At 35.0% G+C, this 15,182-nt stretch overlaps 1 protein-coding gene across 4 annotated transcripts in view; it reads left to right on the top strand.

Annotated features, from left to right (window-relative positions):
- FAM184A (family with sequence similarity 184 member A) overlaps positions 1–15,182 on the top strand; it is a 119,609-nt gene that overhangs the window by 89,821 nt on the left and 14,606 nt on the right. For all 4 annotated transcript variants that reach the window (XM_029945379.1, XM_029945376.1, XM_029945378.1 and 1 more), the window contains 3 exons: positions 4,794–5,006; positions 9,504–9,657; positions 13,855–13,982. In XM_029945379.1, coding sequence (XP_029801239.1) covers positions 4,794–5,006; positions 9,504–9,657; positions 13,855–13,982 — 495 coding nt within the window. The remainder of the gene's footprint in view (positions 1–4,793; positions 5,007–9,503; positions 9,658–13,854; positions 13,983–15,182) is intronic.

Here is a 15,182-nt window from a genome sequence, read left to right as displayed (position 1 = left end):
ATCTACTCTTAAACTTAAACTTTTATGGCTCATGATCTGAGCCACAGTCAGATGCTTAACCAAGTGTACTACTGAAGTGCCCCTAAAAAGTTTAAAAAAATAAGCAACAAGGATATTTATCCCAATGTTGGTGAAAGAAGGCTACAGTTAGAAATTCATATATAACATTGTAAGAATTTGGGCATGATCACTATATTAATCCAGACTTTTTGACAAATGTACTGATTGAGATAGGAATATGAGCCCAAATAAGGTAAGGTTATTGTCAGAATTCATTGTACTTCAGAATACTTGTGACAACATAGTCACCTTTACTTAAATGCTTACAAATGAAAAACACAACCTTAAATTGAAGTTAAATGTATTAGTAACTAGAATCCCTTGATTCATCCACAGAAAAGGTAAAAGGAGTTGGTGACACAATGAAATCCCCATTAATTAATTCCCTTTGGGAACATCAGTCATTAAGGATCAGCTCCTCTAAGCCGTCCCCGTCCGAACTAAAGATGGCCGCGTCAGTGCTGTTCAGCAGAGTGAGGCCCTGCTCACCCCTCCACACATCCTGGGGTCCTCAGGGCCAGAAGTTGTCTGAAAAATATTGTCTTGTTCTAAAAGATGAGTGGTTATTGAGACCTTCGTCCTTTATAAAAGCTTTCTAATTTCTTTCAACTAAGAATGAAAGGGTAATTGGGAACATATTACAGAAATATCTTAAGGACATTAAGTAGGCATTTTTGTGGTTCTTAGTTCATAAATTCCATTTATAGGTTTTCTTGGAAAAATACCAAGAAATTATGAACAATTCAGAATGGTCATAATTTTTCTAAGCTTAAATTTACTTCTTTAGCTAGACTCTTTGAAAATAGCAAGTTAGTGGTTAAAAACAAAAAAGTATTAAAATATTCAGGGACCTTCAAACATTTTACATGAACATTTATAGAAGTTGTTGATTTACGAATAAGTCTTCCTTACTGTCCTCTAAGCCTCTGTTAGCAGTTTTTAATGTTGCTCTATATATTTGAAAGTACTGAACTGGTATCATAATATTTAGATTTTCTTATAATTTGTGTTGACTTTTCTTGTCAAAATTGTGAAGTATTTTGGCCTAACATAATTCCGTGTCCCATTTTGACATCCTATCATATCCAGTACTTCAGATTTGATTCATTTTATATTTTGAGGGTGTTTTTTCATAATACCATTGTGAAGGTATAGAATCCTTATGAAATTGCCCTCTAGGAAATAGATAAAGCTTTCTTTTCTCCAGAAAAATGTATCCATATGCTTTTTAGTCTTTTAGAAAATTTTACAACAGTTTATTTTTGAAAAGATAGCAGTGTTGTAAGTGGTAGAGATCTGAAGGTAGCCATTACTCTTGGCCTTTAAAATAGTTTGCAAAATATCTCATAGCTATTGATTGTAGAATATACTATATAATCCATATCCAACTCCTGGGGTAAGAATTTTTTAAATGACTAACATTCTTTTCTGAAGTAAGGATTCTTTTGGTTTATTTAAAACCAATAAAGCAAAAAAACATTAAAATTTAGAATTATAACAGATGTAAATAAACTAATAGCATATAACTACATACCTTGAATATATAATTTGAACAACCATTCTCATTCATTTATTCAACAAATGGCTTTCTATAATTCTGTAATAAAAGTACTGATAAAGATTGCTTATACTAGTTGATGCAAAACTTTGTTCTCTTTTATTTTGAATTAATGAAATTTTATATTAACAGGTATTTCCATAATGTATACTGAGCTATTTAAATTATAGCTATACAAAAAACATTAGTTCATTTTACATTGCTTTGCTCATTTTTCTGTTTGAAAGTGCCATGTAATTTTCATGTTGAATAAAGGCTGATAATTTAATGCAATGCTACTAACTTATTTATAAAATGAGCAAAATCAGTTTTGATGCTACATTGCATGATAAAGGCTTCCTGCATATAATTCATCTTATGGTACTGAGCATGAATTTAGAGATTTTAGATAGCCTTAATATTATTTTGGTGTGCTTTTAAAGTTAAGAATACAGAATATCTAAGTATATCTGAATATTAAATTGCATGATAATGTCCTTTTTGCATATCTTTATATTTTATTGAATATAGATACAAAGATTAATCTTATATCCCAAAATGAAAAATAATACTTTGGAATTTTTTCAAGGTAAACATTATGATATAAAATATTTTAATGTATTTTATTTAAGCTAGAGAGGTTTGAAAGTGTCCTTAGATTTTATTTTTTTATTTTTATTTTTTACAATTTTTTAAAGTTTGTTTATTTATTTTTGAGAGTGGAAGAGAGAGGGCAGAGAGGGAGGGAGACAGAATTCCAAGCAGGCTCTGTACAGCACAGAGCCCAACATGGGGCTCAAACTCAGGAACTGTGAGATCATGACCTGAACCAGAATCAAGAGTCAGATGCTTAACCCAGGTGCCCCAAAAGTGTCCATAGATTTTAAACATGTTATTGTTCTATTCCTGTGGTTTCTCACTTTAAATATTCTATTTCTTCATAAGTTTCATCCTTAAATAGTTAAAGTGTGAGTCAATTATAGTCAAATTAACATATGGGAGAGCTTTTTGATGCAGTGAAGTTTTGAAGTGGGTACTGCAGAGAATAAGATCCACTGCTATGAGCTGATTGGCTTCTTACTAATATAGGTGCACACAATTTTTTTAATGTTTTATTTATTTTTTGACAGAGAGAGAGACAGCATGAGCAGGCAAGGGTCAAAGAGAGAGGGAGACAGAATCTGAAGCAGGCTCCAGGCTCTGAGCTAGCTATCAGCACAGAGCCTGATGCGGGGCTCAAACCCACGAACTGCAAGATCGTGACCTGAGCTGAAGTCGAGTGCTTAACTGACTGAGCCCCCCAGGCGCCCCAAGGTGCACACTTAATTAAAAGACTGGAACCCAGGGCTACTACTGGTCCATATGGTACCTGTGTGCAAGTTGGAAAAACATGCCCCTTTTCTCTGAGTGTATGCGGGTGCATGCCATGGCAGATAGCTTAGTCAGCAGCTTGTTCACTGCTCCTTACCTGGCCAGGGGCCAATTAATAGCTTTGACAATATCAATCATTATTCTACATGTAATATATACTTTCCCTAACATCCCCATGTATGTTCTAACAAGTTCTCACCAGAGACAAGGATGTCACATGAGTCCCCATGTTGGGTCTGAGACAAGGGTTGAACTTGGGAAGAGAGCGGGCAGGTAGGTGCTTTTTCTGTTTCAAGGGCCAGCTAGCTGGGAAGAAAATGGCTACCAATTACACATTAGTGTTCACATACAACACATTTTTGTTGCCTTTTACCCTTTTGTAATGTACTCTTTCTTTCTCGGTTGTCCTTAATATTCATTTCATCCTGATTTTCTTTGCATAAAATGGTGAGAAGTCACATGGTATAGTTTGTCTTAGTCTTTCTACTCTACAAGTATGGCCTTAGCTGCTGTTGTCACACTCTCCTCAGTTTTCCTTCTTATGTTTTGCATCTCTGATGATTCTCCACCCTTTTTCTCTCCTTAAGTCCCTTTTCCTTTGTGAGACATGTGAGGCATCCTATACGTGCCTTTCATCAATCAAGAAAGTCTTGTCCCATTTACAAAACTCATTTTACAGTTTCCTCTCTCCCTTAACCTTCTTGGCCACAGAAACTGTTTTACTTGTATATAAACACATATAGCATCTTAAAGTACGTAATGGAACACACTTGACAACTTTCTGCCTGGTTCTCCTCTGTTCCTCTTAGCTTCAGACTTCTATTACAATATGGCTATCCAGCTCCAAGTTACACTTTCCTGTTTATGAGCAGAGGAATAGATCGAATTAAATGGTTATATAAAACATATGTATGTACACACACACGTGTGTTTTGTGCTTTTATTCTTTAAAAGGGTCTAAATTTTAAGTATTTTAAAATACTCAGAAGAAATTCAGACATATTTAGGATGATGTCTGTTTCAGAAGGAGTAACAAATTAGTTTTCCTAAGTGAGGAAAAGTACCTGTCACTGTGAGGATATAAATAGAGGACTGTGGGATGTTTGTGGTTTTAAAAAGCTTGAAGGTTACAAATCCTTTGAATTAAATCAAAATTCAAAAGTGAAAATCTTTTTTTTTTACATAAGGATTCTAAACTATAAATAGGAAAATGTTATATAAAGAGTAATGTTTTAAATCCTCAAGTAATCTTGGTTAACATTTATTGAGCACTTATTACATGGTAGGGGCTGTTCTAAGTGAACTATGTGTCGTCACACACTTCAACTCACATGGCCTGGTGAGGAATTGACTTAGTAAGTGGCAGAGCCAGGATTTTAACTCAGAGCCCACATTCTTAACTACTCAACTCTACCACCTCACAAATAAGCAATTTAACTATTTACATTATCTCCTTGAACGACCGTAACCTAATGAATACATTAACATTAGTTGTCCTGTTTTTATTTCATATTATGAATTTTTATTGCAGTGTAACATAGATGTTCACTGTATTTCTAAATGTGGGGTGTTCTTTAGAGAGCCCACAGACTTAATACCAATAAGACTGTCTATTTTTAGAATAACTATCAAAAATAGAATTACAAGTGGTGATACCTAAATATTAAACACTTATGAATATATTGCAAAACATTTTAAGTGTATACGTAGTTAAGGCAGTTGTTTTACTTTAGCTGGTATCTCTGAAATGCGTTTTTCCTTTTGACTGGAAACTTGCGAAGTGTGCCCTGTGTCTCTTCTTCACCGGGTACCGTTCTGTGCGCAGATCTCCTTGCTGAAGCAGAACCTGGAGATGCAGCTTTCCCAGTCCCAGACCTCTTTGCAGCAGCTGCAGGCCCAGTTCACACAGGAACGACAACGACTTACACAAGAGCTTGAGGAATTAGAGGAACAACATCAACAGAGACACAAATCTTTAAAAGAAGCACATGTCCTTGCTTTTCAAACTATGGAAGAAGAAAAGGAAAAGGAACAAAGGGTAAGTTTAATATGATATATGTTCAGAGGTTATCCAACAGCCTAATAATTATCAGCCTTCGTGTTCTTAAGAATTCATTTTTGCCCCCCAAAAATTATATATAGCTTTATTTCATTGTGTTTTCTAGAATTTTTCTTGTGGGGGACAAAATGATTAAGCATACACACTAGTTACACAAATTAGACTAGGGCCAACATTTTATTTGTTTCCCAACATAATCCCAAATTCATGATAAGACCAAAATACCATCTGATGTGTCATATAATTGATGGTGGTTAAATAAATTTAGCATGGTCCTGCTGAGCTGTAACTACTATAATCACTTAATACTATTTTGAACTTATAATTGCCTTTCATCAGATTTTTCATTTTTCTCTCTCAGCTTGGATCTACAAAAGGCACATGTATCTAAGGAATTTATATTTTTTATACCACACTTTTGTCTTCACACTATTTCTCCTCCTATAAAAAATTCACAGTGAAATTAGAGACTTTAAAAAAGCACAATTCCCTGTATATATCCCTAAAGATTATGTGAATAAGTAGTGATACAGACAGATCATGCAAAAGATCAAATAGATACTTTATCCTTCTCTGTAAAACACTAGTTTGACATGTCATAGTGTGATTAATTTTGGTTCAGTTTATTTCTTAATGCTGTATTTTTCATTTTCTCGTAAGGACTTTATAATCAAGACAAAATATTTGGTAGAAAATTCAGTTTTACTAACAATAAGTTGTTTTTAATCCTTTACTTGGCTGCAGGCAACTATTTTAAGTAGTAGTAGGCTATAAAGGAATTGTTAAAACAGAGTCACATTCCATTAAAAACAATCGACTAGCCTATCCAATAAATTATAGTCTAGAAAGTCTGGAAAGTTAAGGAAGTTTCTTTGGTTAAGAATTGGGCCTTATTTCCATTATCCATGATGAACATAGATGCAAAAACTGTGAACAAAATATTAGCAAACCAGATTTAACAATACATTTAGAAAACTCCATACATCATATCACATGGGATATATTTCAGGGATACAAGAATGGTTCAATATTTGCAAATCAGTGTAATTTACTATATTAATAAATGAAGGATAAAAATCACATGATCATCTCAATAGATGCAAGGAAAAGCATTTGACAAAATTCAACATTCATTTATGATAAAAACTCTCAATGAAGTTGATATAAATGGAACATGCCCTAATATAATAAAGGCTATCCGTGACAAAACCACAGCTAACATCACACTTAACAAAGAAAAACTTAAAGCTTTTCCTCTAAGACCAGGAACTAGATAAGGAAGCCCTCTTTCACCACTTTTATTAAACCTAGTATTCAAAGTCCCAGCCACTGCAATTGGATAAGAAAAATAAAAGGCATCCAAATTGTTAAGGAAGAAGTAAAACTATCACTGTTTGTAGATAACATGATACTAAACATTGAAAATCCTAAAGACTCCACCAAAAAAACTATTAGAATAAATGAATTCAGTAAAGTTGCAGTATAAAAAATTAATATACAGAAACCTGTTGGATATCTATACAGTAATAACAGACTATCAGAGAAATTAAGAAAACCATTCCATTTACAATTGCATCAAAAGAGTAAAATACCTAGGAATAAATTTAACCAAGGAGGTGAGACTTGTACTCTGAAAAACTATGATATGGATGAAAGAAATCAAAGATGACACAAAAAAGTGAAAGAGATGTCATGCTCACGGATTGGAAGAATTAATATTGTGAAAATTTTCATGCTACCCAAGGATTCTCCAGCTTCAGTGCAGTTACTATGGAAATTGCAATGGCATTCTAAAAGAGACTCTTTTGAGACCTAGAGACCCCTGCAGGTTGAAAGTGATGCAGAAACATTTATCATGCAAATGGATGTCAAAAGAAAGCTGGAGTAGCAGTACTTCTACCAGACAAAACTGACTTTAAAACAAAGATTAACAAGAGACAAAGAAGGATACTTACATAACAGTAAAGGGGACAGTCCAACAAGAAGATATGACTATTGTAAATATTTATGCAGCCAACATGGAAACACCCAAATACAAAAAATAGTTAATACCAAGCGTTAGGGAACTAATCTGATAGAACAATAATAGTAGAGAATGTTAACACTACACTTACATCAAAGGATAGATCTAAATAGAAAATCAACAAGGAAACAATGTCCAATGAATGACACATTGGACCAGAGAGACTTAACAGATATATTTAGAACATGCCTCCTAAAACAGCAGAATACACACTTTACAAGTGCACATGAAACATTCTCCAGAATAGATCACATATTAAGCCACAAAACAAGCCTCAAAAAATATAAGAAGACTAAAATCATATCATGCACCTTTTTTGACCACAACGCTATGAAACTAGAAGTCAGCCACTAGAAAAAATCTGGAAAGACCACAAACACGTGGAGGTTAAATAACATGTCACTAAACAATGAATGGTTCAATCAAGAAATAAAAGAAGAAATTTAAAAGTACATGGAAACAAATGAAAACAAAAACACAATAGTTCAAAACATTTCTCTGATGCAGCAAAGTAATTCTAAGAGGGAAGTTTATAGCAATACAGGCCTACCTCAAGAATCAAGAGAAATCTCAAAAAGCTTAACCTTACACTAAAGGAACCAGAAAAAGAACAAAACCTAAAACCATCAGAAGGAAGGAAATAACAAAGATTAGAGCAGAAATAAATAAATGATATAGAGCTAATAAAAAGTGATCACTGATACCAGGAGGTAGTTCTCTGGAAAAAAAGAAATCATCAAAATTGATGAACCTCTAGCCAGACTTAGGAAGAAAAAGAAAGACAAAGGACCCAAATAAATAAAACCAGAAGTGAGAGAGGAGAAATAACAACCAATACCACAGAAATATGAACAAGTATAAGAGAATATTATGAAAAACTATATCAATTAATTGGACAACCTAGAAAAAATGGATAAATTCCTAGAAACATGTAACCTACCAAAATTGAAACAGGAAGAAGTAAAGAAATTTGAGCAGACTAATAGCCAACAAACAAATTGCATCAGTAATTAAACTCCCAATAAACAAAAGTCCAGGGTCAGATGGCTTGACAGGTGAAACCTACCAAACATTTAAAGAGTTAAATACCTACTCTTCCCAAAGTATTGCAAAAAAATAGAAAAAGGAAAAAAACTTCCAAATTCATTCTATGATGCCAGCATTATCCTGATACCAAAACAGATAAAGACACCACTAAAAGAGACCAACAGGCCAGTATCTCTGATGAACATAGATGCAAAAATCCTCAACAAAGTACTAACAAACTGAATCCAACAATACAGTAAAATTTAAAAAAATCAACTCATGGTCAAGTGGGATTTATTCCCTGGTTGCAAGGGTTCAGTATTCAATTAGTGTGATATATCACATCAATAAGAAAAAAGCTAAGAACCATATGATCGTTTCAATAGATGCAGGAAAAGTATTTGACAAAGTACAACACTGATTCATAATAAAAACTTTCAGCAAAGACGGTTGAGGGGAACATACCTCAACATAATAAAGGCTATGTGTGAAAAACCCATAGCTAACAATGGGGAAAAACAGCCTTTCCAGTAAGGTCAGGAACAAGACCCGGATGTCTGTTCTCACCACTTTTATTCAGCATAGTACTGGAAGTTCTAGACACAGCAGTCAGATAACAAAGAAATAAAAGACATCCACATTGGTAAGGAAGAAGTAAAACTTTCACCCTTTGCAGATATGATATGATATATATGATATTATATAGAGAAAACCTGAAAGACTCCACAAAACATGTTACAGATTATGGTAAGAAAAACCCTTCCTGTCACAGTTCAGTCTGTATTATTTGAAGTACGCTGAGCTCTGGTTTTCTCCTGTGGCTACATATCTTCTCTTAGTTTCAGCCACATATGTGTTGTCTATTTTCTCTGGTTAGGCTTTTAGAACTAATCATGTGAAGGGTTTGTTTACTTTTCTATTTCCCTACTCTCACAGCTTTGCTTCTGTCCACAAATGCCTGTAGAAAGTCACTACAAAATATTTGATAAGGTTGGATTTGTAAAAGCCGCCTGTCATCTCTCTTTCTAAGAGATCTTGTTAATGCCCTCCTCCTCTCTTCCTAAGTTTGTGCACAGAGGAATTATTCATTTAGGTGGCTTACACCCCTCAGCAACTTTAGAAAATGATTTGAGTTGAAAACTACCTTAGGTAAAGGCCCACATCCCAATTCGAACATAATATATTGGATCAAACTGGTTTCATAAGAATTGTTCTACTGAAGTGAACAATTACTATTAATGTATTTTCTAATGATCATTATCTTATATCTAATATTCTTGAAGATGAATTAAAATGCCTTGTTTTCTTAAATAACTGGGTCTTAGTAATATATTATTTTGCCTCCCCCTGCAATAATTTTTTATTTTGCTTTCATTTTCTCTCCTATATTCTAACATAATAAATCAAAAACGTTTCTCCTGTTTTAGGCTCTTGAAAACCATTTACAACAAAAACATTCTGCAGAGCTTCAGTCATTAAAAGATGCACACAGAGAGTCCATGGAGGGCTTCCGGATAGAAATGGAACAGGAACTTCAGACTCTTCGGTTTGAATTAGAAGATGAAGGAAAGGCTATGCTTGGTATTTTGAAAGGATTATAATCTTGTTGTATTTATTTGTATATTCTTTAAAATTCAACATGAAATCACAGTTTCATTTTCAATGCTTGACACACCAAAATGAATATCTAAGTGTTTTGCATATTTGAAGTTACCGGATGAAGAGGTGAGTATGGGGGAGTAGACTGGATAGAACACAGAAGCGAGGTCCCCTCAGCTTTCTCCGTTCTCTGGCCATGTACGCAACACTGGGGCTTCCACCTTCTGTTCACAGACTAAATGGAGTTGCCCTGACTTTCCACTTTCCGGTGACTGAAAGGAGTAGACAGGCCTGGAGCCATGTGTCCTTAGACTTGATAGTCATATGGGTTGGTTTGTTTTCCACTTCAGGATTTTGTTTGTATGAGAAAACTCCTGTTTAGGTCTGACTTTTTGTTTAGGTATTTTTCAGGGTTTTTTTATTGGAATTTTAATCTTTGAAATGTTCAAATTACTACCCTTCTTATGAAGAGATCAGTTGAGTTTTGAAGAAATACTGCACAGGTATTTGAAGAGTTTGGTGGGCGGTGGAGAGTTTGGTGTTGTTCTGTAACTTTATCTCATTTTCCTTCTGTTTGGTTTTTTCCCCAAAATCTCTTAATAGTGTTTATTTTATGTTGTCACATATCAGTGGCATACGCTTTCCAAGTAGGAACTGGGAACAAAGAAGACCAAAGTGTTGTGACCACTTTGGGCCTCAAAGGCAAAGCCATTTGACCCAATATATCATCTCTCCTGGTGCTGGGAGCCCTAGACCAGGTCATCATAGTTCTCTCCTCTTCCCCTGTGACAAGCGACTGTGATAGCCAGGGTGAAAATCATAGTGAGAGTATTTATCAGACACTCGTGGAATACATGTTTACATGCTACAGAAACTGCTGAGCAAGGAGAATTAAAAAATGAACTGCTGTCCTGTCTTTATATACGAAGACCATATAGTCCAATGCAGAAGTAGCCTTTGGAGAATTTGGCCCAAGGGAAGCACAGACTTTCCACAACTGTATGAGAAAAAGTAAAATCAGGCCAAGGGTTAGCACTATTGTTTAGTCCATTGAAACTTGATTAAATACCTCTTTGTTGACAAAAGGACTTTTTGTGATTTTTAACTAAACTTTATTTTTTTAACTAAACTTTATAACTATTTTGAGGTAGTTATAGATTCATATGAGCTTGTAAGAAGTAATACAGAGAGATCCTCTGAACACCTTCTACAGTTTCCTCCAGTGGTAACATCTTTCAAAACTGTAGTTCGTATCACAACCAGATCTGACGTTGATACTGTCAAGACACAGAACACCCCCGTTACCATGAGTAGCCCTGTTTTCCATTTATAGCGACACCTACTTCCCTTTCCTCCCCACCTTTAATTCCTAGCTACCATTAATTTGTTACCATTTCTATAATTTTGTCATTTTCTAAAATGTTTATTTATTTTTGAGAGAGAGAGACAGCATGTGCAGGGGAGAGTCAGTGAGAGAGGGGGACAGAATCTGAAGACGGGCTCCAGGCTTTGAGCTTGCTGTCCGCACAGCTGACCGTGAGATCATGACCTGAGGTCAGATGTTCAACTGACTGAGCCACCCAGGCACCCCTTATTTTGTCATTTAAAAAATGTTATAAATGGAATAATATGTCACCCTTGGGGGATTTTTTTTTCCACTTAGCATAATTCTCTGGAGATTCATCCAGCTTGTATGTATCAATAGTTTGTCCCTTTTTATTGCTGAAGGACAATTGTCCTTTACCCATTGAAGGACATCTGGTGTTTTCAGTTTTGTGTACGTGTAAGCTTTAATTTCTCTGAGATGAATGCCTAGGAGTAGAGTTGCTGGATCAGATGATGATTGTAGGTTTAGTTAAGAAACTGCCTGTTTTCCAGAGTGGCTGTACCTTCTCACATCCTCACCAGCAATGAATGAGTGAGTTTGTTTCACATCTTTACCAGCATTTGATGTCACTGTTTTGTATTTTAGGTGTTCAGATAGGAGCATGGTTATTATCTTGTTGTGAATCTTATTTTGCATTTCTCTAATGGCTTCTTCTGTTGAACATGTTTTCACGTATTCATTTGCCATCTGTATCTCTTTTCTAACTGGATTGGTTTTATTTTTACTGTTGAATTTTGGGAGTTCTTCATGTATTCTAGATACTAGTCTTTTGTCAGGATTTTTCAGGTCTACATTTTTGCCCCCATTATACTATTGAAATTATTGTCCCTGAAGTCACCATTGAACTTTGAAATTCCAAATCCATATATTCTCACTAGCTTTCATCTTATTTGCCCTGTCTGCATTATTTGACCTCCTTGACCTTGAATCTTCCCCCCGCCCCCATGTTCTCCATGATCATTTACTCGCCACACTGCATTCTGACCCCTGTTTTTTTAAGGATCTTCATTTTCTAGTCCTGTTTTCCATGTATATGTTAAATATTGCTGTTTCCCAATCTTTAGTCCCCAGCCTTCTGGGTCTGTTTTTCAGTCTTCAGCCTTTTCCTAGTTGGTTGGATTCACAGCTGTGGCTCCAACTACCATCTATTGTGCTAGTGATTCCAAATATGTATTTCTAGACCAAACTGCTTTCCTTGTAAATTAGATTTCTATTTCTTACTGCATATTATAAAGTTAGATATTGTAACTTATACTCTGTATTTTTAAATATTAGTTCACCATCTCTCGCAGATCCAAAGTGTATTGCCATTCCTGTACCTGCCATTTTAACTAAGGGTGTCACTGTTTACTCAGTTGTCCAAGCCAGGAAGCTAGGAGAATTTCTTTTGCTTGCACATCCTGTTAGTTCCTCCACTTTTCATAGACATATCATTTTTCACTTGGGTTATTGCCATAACCTTCTTGCTGATCTTTGTTCCTGCAGTTCATCCTTCAGACGCTAGTCTGGCTAATCTGTGTAAGACTCAAATCTCACCATGTAACATACCAACTTTAAATCTTTGACTGGTTCCCGTGTCCTTCCTCACTGCCTGTCAAGTTTTTCCACTGAAGCAGCCCTTCATACAAGGGGACACTGCACTTATGCCCTACGTGGAGGCCTCAAGAAGAGCCTTGACTAGCTACAAGCACAGCATTTCTTTGAAGTCATCTCATATTTTAGCTTTAAATTATATGTAATCTGCATTTTACTCAGATATTAACATGAAAGTCATGGCTTTCCCCCAAATCTTCAAGTACAGTTCACGTTTCAGATGATGATATTGTGTACTCTATAAGTCCCTCAGACATACTGCCACACATCTCCCAGATTGAGAACCATGGACCTAAACATAAGTAAGAAGCATTTTATGTTAAAACTTTCTCAGACTGGGCTCCATTTTCTTTCCAGTATGACCACATGTTCTGTGGGCACCTGCCACACCATCTTCCTATAGTTTACTTGGATTAGGTTCTTTCTGCTTTTGCACATGTTATCCCTTCCTCATTCATGATTTTTCTCTTTCTCCACCTGGAGAACCCCTACTCAGTGCTGTAGACTGAGGCGTGGTGACCGTTCCTTTGTGATAGCATTCCTCCTTTCCTTCTCCTAGGAAGTGTAGGTGCTTCTGCTGCTGTGCTTTCATTAGAACTAATATTCATTTCTGATATTCCACTTAATTCCTTGGCATGATGACTTTCCCAGTAGCCTGTGCAGTTATTAGAACAGGGTCATATTTTGTTCTCCCTTAGGATAGTATCTGGAATTCAGTAAATGTAGATTATATCAAATAATCTCAAATTCAAATATAAATGATGATTTGCAAATTACTAAGAGCATTCACCAGCCAGTGCTTAACACCTTTCAGAAATATTGTGGAAGAATTCTTACCTGCGTGATAACTTGTTTTCTAAATGAATATATGCTCTGGTACTCTTCAGTCCTAAAATGATATTATTCTAGTAGTGAATGAGAAAACTTGAAAATATTTCATCTCCATTAGCACCTTACTGGCAAAATAAAAATGTATATGGAAATTCCTTCATCTTTTGAGTAGCTGAAAGTTTTCTTGTTCTTATCAAAGTTAGATGACCTTTAAATTCATGACATTCTGTGACAGTCTATGATATTTTAATGGGCATATACAAGTGCCCTAATTTAAAAAATAATATTCTGTGGTTTTTGTAATTTTTATGTAAAGTATCAATAATATTTTTCAATATGCTAAAGCTCTTTTTTCCCTTGGATTCCAGCTTCCTTACGATCAGAACTAAACCATCAACATGCAGCTGCAATTGATTTCTTACGGCACAGTCACCATCAAGAATTGGCAGCTGCTAAAATGGAATTAGAGCGAAGCATAGACATCAGCAGAAGACAGGTAAAGAGGAACATTCTGTTATGTGATGATTCCTTAAATGTGAATATATCTGAATATTCACAATTTTCTGAAAATTTTGTAATAACTAGTATTTACACTAATTACTTATTGCCTATATTGAAGAGTTTTATTTTTAAAAGGAAATAAGGTAATGTGACTTATTATATGGGTCATAAAATGTAATTTTATGACTTTTTAATTGAATATATTGAATTTTACATGCATCCTGAGAAAGTGATAAATGAAATATGAATAACACAAAAGAGTGGACACAGAATACTATAAACATAGTATGGATCTATTCTATATCTATCTACTATGATAATCACTGGCGACATGGGCCAAATATGTCTCGTGTGACCAAGGACCAGAATTTTCAATTTTGTTTAATTTTAAATAATTTAAAGTTGAATTTAAATAGTCATGCTGGGTAGCATAGCTATAGAAGTAGTAGGTCCTCAAGAAAAAACAAAACAAGATAATTGATATTTCTGTATCACTATAGCACAGGTAATATTTATGCTTTTTAAACTTTGTTCTTTGACAAAGTGTACTTCTTTAATTAGAGAATTTACGGATCTTGAATATATGTCTTTCCAGGTGGATGGATTTCTAGGCATAGTGCAATGAAGGCCATTATTTTTTAGACTTAAGACTTTTACTTTGTTAGTCTTTAGCTATGTTGAATGATCAGCTCAAAGTTTCTCTTCATTGCTATGAAGTTTTAAATGAGCCACGTTATAACCATGGAGGGAAGTTATATCTTCAACTGTGCTGACGTTGAAATTGACAATATCTAGATAGATATCATGAAAAACAGTGGCTTCTAGGAATATGGCAGGGAGCTTATCTTTCAGACAAGATAACTGTGAGATCAGCACAAAGAAGACAAAGTCTTCTTTCTAAGCCATATGATGTATGTGTGTCGGGGTGGCCTCCCTAGATGCAGGGCATTTTTAGATTGAAGGATAGTGGTGCCAGCATTTTACTATCGGCCCATATAACTTGGTGAGTATGTAGGAGCCCTGCATTCTAATCTCAGCTCTGCCATTCATTATAAATCCTCCATGACAGATCTCTCTTGGATATTGGTTTCCTCATCTGTAAAATGTATGGGAAATGTGCTTTTTAGGGTCTTCTGGGCCTCTTTTTACCCTGATATTATCCATATAAACTATATCCCCAAACACTTCTTATATA

This window comes from Suricata suricatta, chromosome 7 (assembly GCF_006229205.1).
Source record: "Suricata suricatta isolate VVHF042 chromosome 7, meerkat_22Aug2017_6uvM2_HiC, whole genome shotgun sequence".
Lineage (NCBI taxonomy): Eukaryota > Metazoa > Chordata > Mammalia > Carnivora > Herpestidae > Suricata > Suricata suricatta.
Note: the sequence above shows the minus strand (reverse complement) of the source record. Positions and strands in the feature narration are given on the sequence as shown.